This window comes from Ornithorhynchus anatinus, chromosome 7, assembly GCF_004115215.2.
Source record: "Ornithorhynchus anatinus isolate Pmale09 chromosome 7, mOrnAna1.pri.v4, whole genome shotgun sequence".
In the NCBI taxonomy this organism is placed as follows: domain Eukaryota; kingdom Metazoa; phylum Chordata; class Mammalia; order Monotremata; family Ornithorhynchidae; genus Ornithorhynchus; species Ornithorhynchus anatinus.
In genome coordinates this window covers 27,192,064-27,207,195 of record NC_041734.1, presented here as the reverse complement: position 1 = coordinate 27,207,195, position 15,132 = coordinate 27,192,064, and the positions used below count along the sequence as shown (strand labels likewise).

At 41.3% G+C, this 15,132-nt stretch overlaps 1 protein-coding gene across 5 annotated transcripts in view; it reads left to right on the top strand.

Moving 5' to 3' along the window:
* Positions 1–15,132, top strand: part of ERBB4 (erb-b2 receptor tyrosine kinase 4) — a 1,160,668-nt gene that overhangs the window by 980,130 nt on the left and 165,406 nt on the right. For all 5 annotated transcript variants that reach the window (XM_029069455.2, XM_029069453.2, XM_029069454.2 and 2 more), the window contains one exon: positions 2,581–2,766. In XM_029069455.2, the coding sequence (XP_028925288.1) occupies positions 2,581–2,766 (186 nt within the window). The remainder of the gene's footprint in view (positions 1–2,580; positions 2,767–15,132) is intronic.

The following is a 15,132-nucleotide window of genomic DNA, read 5'->3' as shown; positions in this document are numbered from 1 at the left end:
GTGGGACAGGGACTTTGTCCAACCTGATTAACTCATACTCACCCTAGCACTTAGAACAGTGCCTGACACATAGTAAGCACATTACAAATACCAAAAACCGCCCACCCCAAAACCACCCCACAAGACTCAAGCTTTTCCCAGAACCAGGGCACTGGGTGATGCTAATGGGCTCAGTGGACAGGCCTGCTAGCCACCTTCCCACATCATGAGTTTATTATATGTGCACCTCTGACCTGCTTTCTAGAGCACACCTGGATTTAGAGAGATTTGAACCACTGTGCAGATTTTTCTCTAGGACTATTTTTGAAGTCTACAGAGCAGTGAAAAGAGTGGTTAGGAAAATTCAAATGTTTGTTCACAGGATTAGGGAGTACCCATTAATGTTTGGAAGGGGTAGCTTAAGACAGAAGTTCACACTTTCATCATTGGTAGCAACGATGGCTGCTTATGATGGCTTTGGATGAATTCATGGACAGATTCATAAATGAGTTTTAGAGGGAAATAGTAGGAGGTATTAGAAGTAGAGAAGTAGCATGGCCTATTGGATAGAGCCATGGGCCTAGAAGTCAGAAGGATATGGGTTCTAATCCCAACTTCTCCACTTGTCTACTGCGTGACCTTGAACAAGTCACTTAACTTGTCTGTGCCTCAGTTACATAATCTGTAAAAAGAGGATTAGGTCTGTGAACCCCATGTGGGAAATGGACTATGTCCCATCCTGTTTAACTCGTATCTACCCCAGCACTTAGTTAAAGGCCTGGCATATAGTAAGCATTTAACAAATACCATTGAAAATGTACAATTTAGATTAAGTAGGGTTTAGATGGAATCTTTGAAGGCATATTGGAGAATCAATATAGGGATGTTTAATAGGAATCACCCCAATCATGAGTATCAATGTTACTCTTCTTCAAGGACTCCTTAGTGTCACTGTTGGAATCAGAATATTAGGCAGGATGGTCCACTGGGCCAAACCAATAATGACATGCCTTAAGTTTTCAAGATAGGGAGAAAGTGGCTTAACATTCCTCTGGGCACCCATGTCACCTCTAACATGTGAAAAACCATCAGAAGAATGCTGGCATTGGCCCTTCTGTGGGGCAGGATCCATGGCAAATGGGAGTGCAGGGAATGGAGATTTACTTTGCTTTATTCACTAGCGTAGTGAAATCAGGAGGGAAGAAGGGAATGACATTCTGAAGTATGTTTCTAAATTTAAAATACATTCTTGACTATTCTCCTTGAGAGGAAAATTTCTGAAAAGAAACAGGCCTTCAGGGCTTATCTCTCCCTCTCTCCGTATCCCACAAGTTAAATTTAAAAACAAATTATAGAAGGAGGCATGCACTTTCTACACCCTGCCCCACATAAGGAGTTTGGTGAGGTTGGTGAAGAGAAACCCATGGCTCCCCACGGAGAGGCCTAATAAAACCCAGTTACAAGCTGTGCCACTTTATCAGATAATGGTACAGTAAGTAATCACATCTTGCCTGTAATCAATTTTTGATTATGATATTTATCAGGTGCTTAAGGGTCAATCACTGTGCTAGGCCCTGGGATAGAGGCAAGACAGTCAGATCAGGAAACCATTCCTGTCCCACATGGGGCTCAAAATCTAAGCAAAGGGGAGATCAGGAAACATCACAATTCTACTGAACAGATGCACAGAGAGGGAAAGTGATTTTCTAAAGGTCACAGAGCAGGCCAGTATCAGAGTTGGGCTTAGAAGCTAGGTCTCCTGACTTCTATCTTATGTTTTTTCCACTGGGTCATGCTAATTCAAATTTACAATAGATACAGCTCTTCATGTTTCATCCTAAATATTTTTTTTTCTCTTCACATTTTTATTACCTAAAGCTTTGAACAGAAAATCATTTCTTTGCTCTCCAGAGGTGTAGAAAATGGAAGAAACTTGTCAATGAAGCCACACTGAGATGGTATTATTGTGTTCTTAAGTGGATTTTATACCCACATCTGTTGCAAGGCCAAGATTTGAGAAAAGGTTTGTGTAAAAAATGTGCACAAACTGTGGATTTTAACAAACCTCAAACCTCAGAGACCCTAGACTTGTGTTAGTTAATCTGGGAATTTACCCTGAAAGTGGTTTAACTTGGTTTTCCCGAATGCAACAGACAAATCCACTTTTGAAAATGTTTTTCAAATTGAAAAGTTTGTATATTGTTTCTCAAAATGGGAGCTGACATTGTACCTTGTTTTTTTTTCAACTTCTCAATAGAAAACCCAAAGGAATTTCAAAAAATATACTTCTAAAAATAGTCCTGTCACCAATTCTTTGAGAAAAGCAATTCGTCCATAAGAGGTACCATTTCCAGGAAATGATTTTGTCTGCTCTGTTTTCTGACATAAGGTAGTATTGTTATGGTCTAAGAAAATGTTCTTTTGTACAGTGAAATACAATCTATTAGAGAACATCAAATGGATGGTTATCCTGCGACCACTGTAGGTAAGAGGTGGCAACTGGAAGTTTACAAATGTTTTGGGATGAGAGACATATAACTTTTCCAGGGAAATGTTGTGTGACTGAGTGGCCGACTGATATTCTTTGCATTCTTCCTTCAGGAAGCTCTGATAATGGCAACTATGGACCACCCACACTTGGTGAGATTACTGGGAGTTTCCCTGAGCCCAACCATCCAGCTGGTCACTCAGCTTATGCCTCATGGATGTCTGCTGGATTATGTTCATGAACATAAGGATAACATTGGTTCCCAACTTCTACTAAACTGGTGTGTCCAGATTGCTAAGGTAGGCTCTTAACACTTGAAATCGTAATAGAAATGTCTTGTTTCCATACATACAAAGTGTCAGAATCCCCTTTAATTAGAAAGCGGAAACAAACTGCATGATGTACTTGTATTTGAAGAATCTCACATTAATTCCCCATTGGATCTGTTTTCTATTTGAGGATGGCCTTTGAGATTTAATTCACCACAAGTGGTGACTGAAAACTTTAATCTAGCTAATGGTGTGTTTTTTTCTTCCTCTTTGCAATCAGAATGTTGGATTTTATCCTTTCACTGCTGCCATTGTTGAGCAGTTCACACTTTCTAAAGCATAAATTTGAAGTTCAAAAGGCGGTGGACATTTGCCATCACAAGGAGTATACTACTTGGAGAGGGGAAATGTGTATTCCAATAAGAAAAACAGTCTATGCTCATACTCAACATTTGCATTCTTGAAGGGCATTAGTTTGGCTGCAGAAATGCCTTCTTGTGACACGCTTAATTCTATAATCCCCATGGGAGTTCAGAAAGAGATCCTAAGGTGTTTCTCTTCTTTGGCCTTGAAAGTGGCCATTTGTGGACTTTCCCCGCTCCCTCGAATGCCTCTGCCCTATTCTTCATCTCTAATCCCTGTCTCACTGATTTGGAAAAAAACTGCATGAGATTTTTAGTCCAGATACTTCTTGGCATCTGAGTTTTTGGACAGTCCCAGTGAGAAGCAGAGGTAAATGCTATGACAACTTTTCTGTTTCACTTATGGGATTTTGGACCAATTTTTACTAATATATGAATTTAGAAACCAATAATTTCAGGAGTTTGGGTTATTAGTCTACAAGGTGTTATCCTCGACTCATCTCTCTCATTTAACCCCCAAATTAAATCTGTCATTAAATCCTGTCAGTTCTACATCTACAACATCATTAAAATCAGCCCTTTCCTCTCCATCCAAAATGCTGCTTACCCTACCCACACTTATTACTTTAACAGCTCCTTGTTGACTTCCCTGCTTCCCATCTCTCCCCACTCCATACTTCACTCTGATGCCTGGGTCATTTTTCTACAAAAATATTAAATCCATGTTTCCCCAGTCCTCACCACAGCATCTAACAGAAACTCCTTACCATTGACTTTAAACTATTCAATCACCTTGCCCTCTCTTCCCTCACTTTGCTGCTCTCCTAATACAACCCAGACCACATGCTTCACTCCTCTAATGTCAACCTTGTACTTCCAACTTGCCTATCTTGCCTCCGATCTCTCTCCCATTTCCTGCCTGTGATCTGGAATGGCCTTCCTCTTTATATCTGACACTTAGTAATAATAATAATAATAATTGTATTTGTTAGGTATTTACTATGTCCTGGGCACTGTTCTAAGCACTGGGGTAGAGACAAGGTAATCAGGTTGTCTCATGTGGGGCTCACAGTCTTAAACCCCATTTCACAGATGAGGTAACTGAGGCACAAAGAAGTTGAGTGACTTGCCCCAGGTCACATGGCAGACAAATGACTGAGCCTGGATTAGAACCCATGGCCTCTGACTCCCTAGCCTGTGCTCTTTCCACCGAGCTTCTCCAGTACAGTGTTTGGCACATAATATGTGCTTAACAAATACCTTTCTCTTTCCTCCTCTTCTTTTTATTATTATGATTTCCCCTCTCTCAAGCAACCTACTCACTGTGCCTTGTGCTCTTCTCTCTTACCACTGACCTCTTGCTCATGCTCTCCCACCTACCTGGAACTCTCTCCCACTTCTTAGCCAAATGATCACTACTCAACCCAGCTAAAATCCCATCTCCTTCAAGAAGTTTTCCCTGATTACCTCTCAATTTCCCCACCATCCCCTGCCACTTCAGTGCTTCTGAATCACCTATGCCCTAGGGTACTCTTATGTATGCATCTTTAAACTCTGTTGTTTCTCTTACCAGTAATTTATTTTAGTGTCTATCTTCCCAGCTAGATTGTAAGGTCTTTGAAGGCAAGGAACATTTTGGCTAAGTTTATTTTCTGTCCCAAGCACTTAGTAGAATGCTTGACATAGAGTAAGCCTCATGGTTTAGTGGACAAAACATGGGCCTGGAATTCAGAGGACCTGGGTTCTAATCCTTGCTCTGCCAGTTGCATGTTGTATGACTTTGGGCAAGGCACTTCACATCTCCTTGCCTGAGTTTCCTTAATAGTAAAATGGGGATTCAAAAACCTGTTCTCCCTCCTATTTAGGCTGTGAATCGTATGTGTCTGACCTTATTTACTTGTATCTACCCCAGTGCTTAGAACAGTTCTTGACACATAGTAAGAACTTAACAAATACCACAAAAAATTGAATTAAAAAAATGCTATGGATTGACTGATACCGAGCAAGGGCAATCTATGTACTTTTCTTGAGGCATTTTTCCTGATTCATAAGGTTGGAACTGTCAATTGGCACAGATACTATAAAATTCAAAATATGCTAATACAACCTCCATGACTGTGACAAAATGGAACTCGACAGTTTTGAAGTAACCTTAATGCTAAAACACTTAATTATCTACTGGACTATTTAGAGGCAGGGGAATTATTTCAAAAAGAATGCTAACCACCTTGAAATTTAATGCTAAACAAACACAATTGCATGCTTTAAAAAATTAGATCCATTTTAAGTTTTCAAAATCGAGTGCAATTTTAGAGTCTACTTATGAATACATTGCATTCTGGTAGGAAAGTAGAACCTTCCAAAGCTCTATAGTTGTGTCTTGGAAAAGAGCTTGTATTAAATCACTTGTACTAAATAATGAAGTTATGGGATTAAGGATCCCAAAACACCTGATTTTTTAATAATTTAAAAAATAAATTTCAATAAGTATTTTAGCATTGTACTAAATATGCATTTGGGAAATAGAAGATATTGGTAGGATTCTTCTGTCTTCTTTTCCACATCTCTGCTTTTCTAAACACAGATTAACACCTAAACTTTGCACTAAATAGAATGAAGAAATGCTTCAAGATCTTAAATTCCCTAGATGATCAATTCTGTTTCCAGAATCTAAGAGATCACATTGTTTCAGTGAGAATTACAAATGCTTAGCCACACTGAACTACTACATAATTCCTTGCTTTTCCATCAAACAACATCACTAATTTCAGGATATCTCCCATAGGCACACACACACACACACACACACACACACACACACACTGTTTCATACAGTGAAAAAACATAAAAGGCATTTGCCTGGTTTAGTGTGTGTGGTTTAGCAGAGATAGATCACTTGTTAAAATAATCCTCTAGCTAAATCGGATAAGTGACACTACTTTACTTTATTTCAAAGGAAGAGGAAAGGTGGGCTCATTTTGTAGGTCATTGTGGGGAATTAATCTCTCTATGCCTAAGATTGTGGGTGGATTCATTTTACATCGCACTTTCCTCTTGAGAAGTAATTTCAGAATCATTCTCCATCTGGCACACCTATCAATCAATGGTATTTATTGAGCACTTACTTGTATGGAGCACTTTATTAAGCATTTGAGAGTAGTAGTAATGCAATAGTATTCTAAGTTTGTTGTGGGAAGGGACTTTTTCTGTGTATTGTTTTATTGTACTCCCCCAAGTGCTTAGTTCAGTGCTCTGCACACAGTAAGCACTCAGTAAATACAAATGACTGACTAGTAGTAGTAATAGTGATAATATTTATCAAGGACTTACTATAAGAGAAGCAGCATGGCTCAGTGGAAAGAGCCCGGGCTTGGGAGTCAGAGTTCATGGGTTCGAATCCCAGATCTGCCACTTGTCAGCTGTGTGACTGTGGGCAAGTCACTTCACTTCTCTGGGCCTGTTACCTCATCTGTAAAATTGGGATTAACTGTGAGCCTCACATGGGATAACCTGATTATCCTGTATCTACCCCAGCGCTTAGAACAGTGGTCTACACATAGTAAGCGCTTAACAAATACCAACATTATTATTAAATGCAGAGGGGTATGCAATGGGGGTGTGATTTGCATAAGAGGCATTTGTTAGGGTTACAACTACGTCTGACACCCTAACAGATCTACCAATCCCTAATAGAAGGGGTTGAATTATGACCAACTGGCATTGCATCCCCTATGATTGACATCTGACAGTCATCTGATGATGCATTCTGACACTGGTGTGGTGCCCACCCTCCACCCAGATACCAGAGACTCCATTTGTTCCCACCCTGCTGGAGTGACCTCCATGTCCCCACTCAGCCCCTTCCAGAAGTCCCTTCCACCTCCTCTCTGTCCCCTGGAGGGAAGGCAGACACAGAGGGCTGGGGAGTACTAAATGGAATGACATGGATGGGCATGATCCCACAGAGGAGCTGGGACAAAGCCACTCTGGAATTTCCTCCGCCTCTTCCCTGTTGGGGACAGCTGTGATGGAAATGTGACATTGGAGTGGCAGTAGGGGAGGCAGCAACAGTAATTCTCCATGCTTGACCAGGAGAGCCCCGGCTCCCACCCCTCCCTCAGAGACTTCTCCATTTCCCCTTTCTGGCTCTGCACCCCAAGAAGCCAGTGCAGCATGGCTTGGGTTTTTAGTCCTGCTCCTTCCCTCCTTCTGAGGCAGCTGCAGTGGCCCACGCAGGGGTCAATTCTGACAAAGAGGTCACAGTCGGTCACACGCTCTGTCCGGTCTGCTCTGCACCCTCGCAATCCACATGCATCCCTGGCAGGGGACCGGCCACCATAGACTCTATCCTCACTGTTCCAGAGAAAAGTCCCTCTACCCTCTTACCTGGCACTGCCCCCTGTTAGCAAGATCAGGCAACTTTGTAATTTAAACTATGAAAACAATCAGAAGCTGAAATAAACCTCTCATTTACTGGGGTGTCTTAGAACAGTGCTTGACACACGTTGAGTGCTTAGCAAATGCCATAATAATAAAAAGGATTTTGCCCAATTAATGTGTTGAAGCTCAAAGTGCACCAATCTGTCTTGGAACCGTGCAAAGCACTGTACTAAGAGCTAGGAAAGAGTATTCAAGGAGGAATTAGTAACAGAATCTGTCCCTTGAGGGATTCGGGATCTATGAATAAAGGTGAGGAGAAGAACTTTAGAAACTCATCAGGAGCCACAAAGCAGTAAAATAACAAGAGACAAGGTCTGATATATAATACACAAAATAAAAACAAATGTTAGTAGGGAGCTTTGGCTGGAGGAGCAGAATTTAAGATTCCTCCTGATTTGGAGTCCCCAGCACACTTAAAGCCGTACTGTGGCCATTAGCCATCCTGAGGCTACAATAAAGAACAATAGAGTTAGAAGATAAAATCCATGCCCTTGGATATGACTGCTCAGTTGAAGAGGCAGCTTTCAGGGATGAGGAAAGGATGACTTGGGTGGACTGAGTGAGGTGCAACAGAAAATAATTTCATTTTTATTTGAAGAAAAGATAAATGATTGAGGGAACTGTCATCTATTCCCAGTTAAATGGTCCACTATCAGTGCTCTGTGGCAAAATTGGAGGACTAGGTTTATCATCTTGAATCCACTTTCAAAGAAAACTTATATTTGCCAGTAGCTCTCAGGCACTCAACCAGCTCTCCTGCTTCTACGTAAACCTTGCTAATCTCCTACTACAACTCAGCCCATATACTTTGCTCCTCAATGCCAACCTACTTACTGTACCTGGATTTTTGTCATTCTCATGACTGACCCCTTGTCCACATTGTCCACATCCTCCCTCCATCCTGGAATTCCCTCTCCTGTCATATCTAACAAAGCACCACTCCTGCCATCTTCAAACCCCTACTAAAATCATATCTCCTCCAATAGGTCTTCCCTGATTGATCCCTCATTTCCCTGCCTAATTAACCCTCCCTCTGAGTCACCTCTTCACTTGGGTCTGTAACCCCTCAGCCACCCTCCCAGCCCCATAGCACTCTGCCACTTCCCCTGTTTGTAATTTATTTCAGTGTCTGTCTTCATCATGAGACTTTAAGCTCCTTGAAGACAAGAATTATGTCTACCTAGTCCATTGAATTGTATTCTCTGAACACAGTAAACGTGCAATACACATCATCGATGGATTGATTGAAGAATTCTCTTTAGAAATGCAAATACCAATTCCTATTGCCCCTGTTCCTAAAAATATTTCACCTTTCCTCACCAGTTTTTATGTGTAATTCCAAGGAAAACTGAAGACAATGGGCTCGCGCTTTCCCAGGAGTAAAGCAATAAGTTCCATCTGGTTGGTGACAGAATGAGAAGGTGCAACACAGAAGGACTGAGTTCTTTGATTAGATCCCTGGGTTAGAGGTTTCGAATCTCTTCCTATGCAATCTCAAGTTTCCATCAGAACTACCCCTTAGCGGATATCTCCCTGTCTCATACTCAATTCCCCCTCCTCAATCTCAAACTCCTTTCCCTCCCCCATCCCCAACACACACACAACACCCTGCCCCTCCCCTCCGATACCCCTCCACCTCACACACCCCTCCACTCCCTCACTCGGGGAGCTGAGCTAACATTGTGGTCAAGCTGAGAGCAGATGAGAAAGCTAAACAAACTGTTGATTGCATCAAAGTTTTGGACACTGAATAAGGCATTCTCATCACCAACTCCCAAACTACTTTTGGCAGTTCTGTGGCAATTCCATTGTCCACATCCTCTTCCAAAATGACTATAGCCTTTTCTAGGCTTTGAAGTAGACAACTCCACCTTCGACTTGGCCTCTTGAAACTTGTAAATCTAATCATGTTTTCTTTCAGAAAAGGCCTCTCTTTTTTTTATGGTATCTGTTAAAGTCTTTCTATGTGCCAGACACTATACTAAGTACTGAGGTAGGAACAAGATAATTAGATTCATTCAATCTTATTTATTGAACAGCACTTACTGTGTGCAGTGCACTGTACTAAGTGCTTGGGAGAGTACAGTATAACAATAAACAGACACATTCCCTGTCCACAATAAGCTTACAGTCTAGAGGGGGAAATAGACATTAAGATAAATGAATTACAGGTTGGATACAGTCCGTGTCCCATATGGGGCTCACAGTTTTCATCCTCATTTTATAGGTGAGGTAACTGAGGCACAGGGAAGTGAAGTGACTTGCCAAAGGTCACACAACAAACAAGTGGTGGAGCCAGGGTTAGAACCCAAGTTCTTCTGACTCCAGGCTTGCTACTTCTCTATACAGATATCTCATTTCACCTTCCCATTAGTAGATTTTTTTTTCCAGCAAAATGAAGCCCCTTTTGACACAACTACCTATACTGGTTGTCTGCCCTGAGAGGGAATTGGGAATTTCTCTGCTTGCCTTTGCCAAAATAGACTGCAGAGGGCTCTCTCACACTGGCTTAGGGCAGCCAGAAAATCCTGGCCCACAGGCAGGGCTAAATACTGCCAAATTTGAATTGCTCAGTCCTTGCCTCATGAATTTATGGAACTGGGGAAGATGAATTATTTCTTTGACCTGAGTACTGAAACCAGTCCATGATCTTTGGACAGCATAGGGGACCTAAAGGCCTGGAAGGTTGCTGAGAGAGCAGAAGGCAATTAGCTTCCTTTCTCACCACAGTTTCTACTCTTTCATTCATTCAGTTGTATTTATTGAAGGCTTATTGTGTGCAAAGCACTTTACTAAGCGTTTGGGAAAGTATAGTAAAACAGTAAGTAGACACATTCCCAGCACACCATGAGTTCACAGTCTAGAGATGAGCTCACAATATGGGCCTGCCTTTCGCTGCTCTTGGATGGGCGACATCTGCTGGTATAGAGAAGGAATTCTGAAGGACCCAAGTGGGAGTCATGTGGGGAGAGGCAGTTCAATCCCAATAGAAATTATGATTGCTGTTGTAATTATTAAATGAATCCTGACTTCCAAACACCTTTTTGCTAGGGAATACAGGATGGAATCTTCCCTGCTCCAGCTTCCTGGGTTAGTTTTCAGTTTCTGTAGATCACCCATGTCCTTTACTCTTCCTAAAAGCACATTGGTCCTGAATTTGGCTTAGAGCCCAGCTGGAGCAGGGCAAGACTGGGGTTACCCTGGAAGCTTCACAGACCAGCCAGACAGCCCAGCTGAATTCAGCTCATCACCATTGCCCAGCCTCCAGACCCTCAGACCTTAACTGGGTGTGGTTTTGATGAAGATTTTGCCCTTAGTGAGTTGCCTCTTCCAGTGAGTTTTTATTATGATGCTCCTCTTTACAAAACACCTTCCTTCTAACTCTACCTTCCTGGAATGTCAGTCTCATATTTTTAATTGATTGAAGTCCTCATTCCAGATTATTAATTGATCAATCAATAAGTAAAGGAATTTTAAGAATGCTTGGGAAAGTACCCAAAAGCAAAAGACATGAACCTTGCCCTTAAGGGATGTCCAGCTGATGCACATAAATATTTGAATGTACAACTGAATCCCTGCTAGATGGTTAACTCTTTGAAGGCAGAGATCATGTCTACTAACTCTATAGTACTTTTCCAAGAACTTAATGCAATGTTCTTCATAGGGTAAATGCTGAAAGCACATTACTGATTGAGTATGCCTAAAAACCAAAAATGGTGAGGTTGTGATGCAGATGTGTATAGCTCATTGTGGGCAGGGAACATGTCTACCAACTCTGTTGAATTGTTATATTGTTCCAACCCAAGTGCTTAATGCAGTTATCTGCACAGAGTAGCACTCAATAAATATGATTGATTGATTATCTGTCCACCCAGCCATCTCCGGCTAACCGTCTTTCTGGTCTAAAAGCATACAAGCCTAGAGGCCAAGACTAGGCTGGTGATTAAAAATGACTAATGTTGATTTCCAGCAAATACCCAGTGAACTACCTGTTGGATGACTTTGCCTCTTCATGCTGCGCATGTAGTATTGGTTTTTAATTTGACCTTTAGTAAGGAAATTTAAGTATCTTCCTGGCCCTTTCTCAGGAGGTGTTTCCCCATTCCACTCAAATCTATAGTGATACTGTGACCTCTCATACTGGTCCAAAGCACATGATTTGCCCTTCATTGTCTGGGACTTCAAAGGGAGATAATATATAGGGGAGAGAATAGGTTGAATTGCATGGGCAGAGGATAATTAAGCTTATTAAGATAGTTTCTACAGGCCCTGCAGTTCCAGAATTACAGAGAAGCCCTAATTATTTCCTGGGGCTTGCATGAAATATGAGGATTTCTCCCATAGGGAAAGAGGTCTTTCATTTTCTTACCTGCAGCCACAAAATGCATTCTATAATTTCCTACCCTTTGCCTGTGGTCTGGTTTGCCATGCTGGGAAACTAATTTGGCGAAGGTGATAGAGACCCTAAAGCTTTCATGGCCACTAGGCAGATCTGGGAAATGAAGAGTTAAGTCTCTGTTAGATTGATTTAATATTTTAGGTGCTTTTTTAAAGCAATTTTTTGCCAGAAAAGGGAATTCCTTCCATTTAAGACTTCCTATTAGTAAAGTGCTCACAGTCATGTTTATTACTATTGCCTCATAAGGCCCAAGTTGCTGGTTTGATATTAGCATCCTCATTTCACAAATTAAGAGAAAAGGGGCAGAGTCCTTTGACCAAGATTTCAAAGACAGACCCAGAAGCTGAGTTCCAATGGTGTTGCTTACATCCAAATTTATTGTGAATAAGCCTGCTGTGGTTATAAATTGAAGTACTGAATGATATGAGGTTAGTTTTCAAGTGTCCTGCTTTCAGGAGCTTTTTACAACTGCCAGAATTACCAAAGGTTTAGAAGTTTATTATTCCTCCTAGTGACCAGGGAACATGTTTAACAACTCTGTTGCATTGCACTCTCCCAAGCACTTAGAACAGTTCTTTTCATACAGTAAGACCTCAAAAAATACCACTGATTGATTGAAATTAGGAACCTTTTGAGGACCCACTCATGTATTCAGGAGGCTTCCCATTTCACACAGCCCAGTAGAGAATGCTAACATTTCTTTGAGAACTTGGCAACTGCAGTGATTTTTTTTTTAATGGTAATTGTTAAGCACTTACATAGTGGATAGAGCATGGGCCTGACAGTCAGAAGGTCATGGATTCTAATCCTAGCCCTGCTACTTGTCTGCTGTGTGGCCTTGGGCAAGTCACTTCACTTCTCTGTGCCTCAGTTACCTCCTCAATAAAATGGGAATAAGACTGTGAGCCCCATGTGGGACAAGGACTAATGTCCAACCTGATTTGCTTATATCCACCACAGCACTTAGTCCAGTGCTTGGCATATAGTAAGTGCTTAATAAATACCATTTTTTTATTTTACTATGCACCAAGCATTAAGGAAGATACAAGATAATTAAGTCCCCTACCCACATGAGTTTCACAGTGTAATGAGATCATTGTTTCATCTCTTTTGGCTCTAAGGCACTGGACAGCATGATTCATTTTATATTGTCTGCCCAAACATATTTAAATTTGGACACAGCAGTTGCAAGTCTCTTCACTCTACTTCCCAGAATGAAGAACCAGTGCATTCATTTATTCTTTCAATCGTATTTATTGAGTGCTTGCTTAGTGCAGATAACTGAACTAAGCACTTGGGAGAGTATAATATTAACAATAAACAGACACATTCCCTGCCCACAACGAATTTGCAATCTAGAGGGGAACCAGTTTTGGCTCTAAGGATGCTTAGCACTTTTTCTGAGAACATCAAGGCTTATGCCACATTAGCTAAAATACTCTTATGTGTACTTCTCTGACCCTCTAGCAACTCTCCACTTAGTAGTAATAAAAAGTAATAATGAAAAAAGAAATGCAAAGCATAAGCAGCTTGGCACTGTGCCAGGCCATTAAAGAGAAGGAAATAATTTTGTAGATGGTTTTTTACAACTTTTTTCATATGAATCACTCCTAATTTGAATCTGCTTCATGCTGTCTCACTTATCCTGGAAAAATGTTTGCAAATGTATATAAAAGCAGAGATTTAGGTTTGTCAGGAAGGATGAGCCAGATCCACAATTCTGCTTTCCTTTCTCTAAGGAGAAACTGCATACATAGTCTCTTCAAATCATATGTACAAATGTATTAATGCAACCTTTACAGGAATAGACAAAATGCCTGCAAATTCCTGGGGATCTCATGAAAGGAGCTCAAGGGATAGAAATTTAACCATGCTGTAATCAAAGTCTCCCTTCCATCATCTTCAGGATTTGAGTGATTAGAATGATCCCATTGAAAGTTGCTTTTCATTAATTTTGTAGCCATGTGAGGTGGGTAGGCTGAGTGGGAGGTGCAGAAAGGAGAAACGGTAGTTGCAGTTCCAGCTCTTTCTCATTTCCTGAGCCCTAGTCCGCTCCTCCAGGACTCGGCCATTACTGAGTGAACAAAAGATGAGTTTAATGGCAGTCATCTATCAATTGTCCACATTTTAAGCTTTGAGATATCTCAATTCCCAGAGTCCCATACCCTGACAAGGCTAATTGCATAATTATAAAGCTATATCAACCACTCCCAATAATTTACACCAGCAAAGACCAGGATGAGGGGCTCTGATAATTAAACCTTTGAGCAAGTATGTTAGCATCCCTCGTGCTAATGAGGTTGCTCTGTTAGAAGTGTGTGTGTGTGTGTGTGTGTGTGTGCCCGTGTGCCCATGAATCAAAGGTGCAGATTCTGCCTGATGAAGTGTTATCCATGTTGTGAAATGAAGTTGAACAACAGTTGCAATAATTGTGACCTTTTTTAAGTGTTTACTGTGTGATATTCAATGTACTAAGTGCTGGAGTTGAAATGGAATAATCAGATTGGGCACAGTCCCTGTCCCACATGGCCCTCACTCTAATGAGAAGGGAAAACAGATATTCATTCATTCAACAGACATTGCTCATTACTGAGCACTTATTATGTGCAAAGCACTGTACTAAGTGCTTGGAAAATACAATTCGGCAGCAAATAGAGACGATCCCTACCCAACAACGAGCTCACAGTCTAGAAGGGGTGAGACAGACAACAAAACAAAGCAAGTAGACAGGCATCAATAGCATCAATATAAATTAAAATATAGAACGCTTCATGAATCTATCCCCCATTTTACAAATGAGGAAACTGAAGCCCTGAAAGTTGTATCTTGGCCAAAGTCAATCAGCAGACTCCCAGCCCTATGCTTTTCCCACTAGACCTCACTGCTTCTTTAAAAGAGCAATGTATTATCAACACCCCCTTTTCTTGATCTTCTCAAAGCCTTTGTTCAAGGAGAGCAACCTCTCTCTCAACTGCTACCATCAGCCTGGTTTGTCTGCTGCAATAGTCTCTCAAACAGCTCATTTCCATGTTGCATTGCTTGAGGTTGTGTTTACCTCTTTCTCTACTCTTCATACTGTGTCCTCCCTGTGTTTGGTTGCACACTTTCAATTCCCCATACAGTAGCGGCTTAGGGACCCTGCTGTCATCCATTCTTCTCCCATGTTCCACCCAGAGACGCTGTGTTGCTATCAAT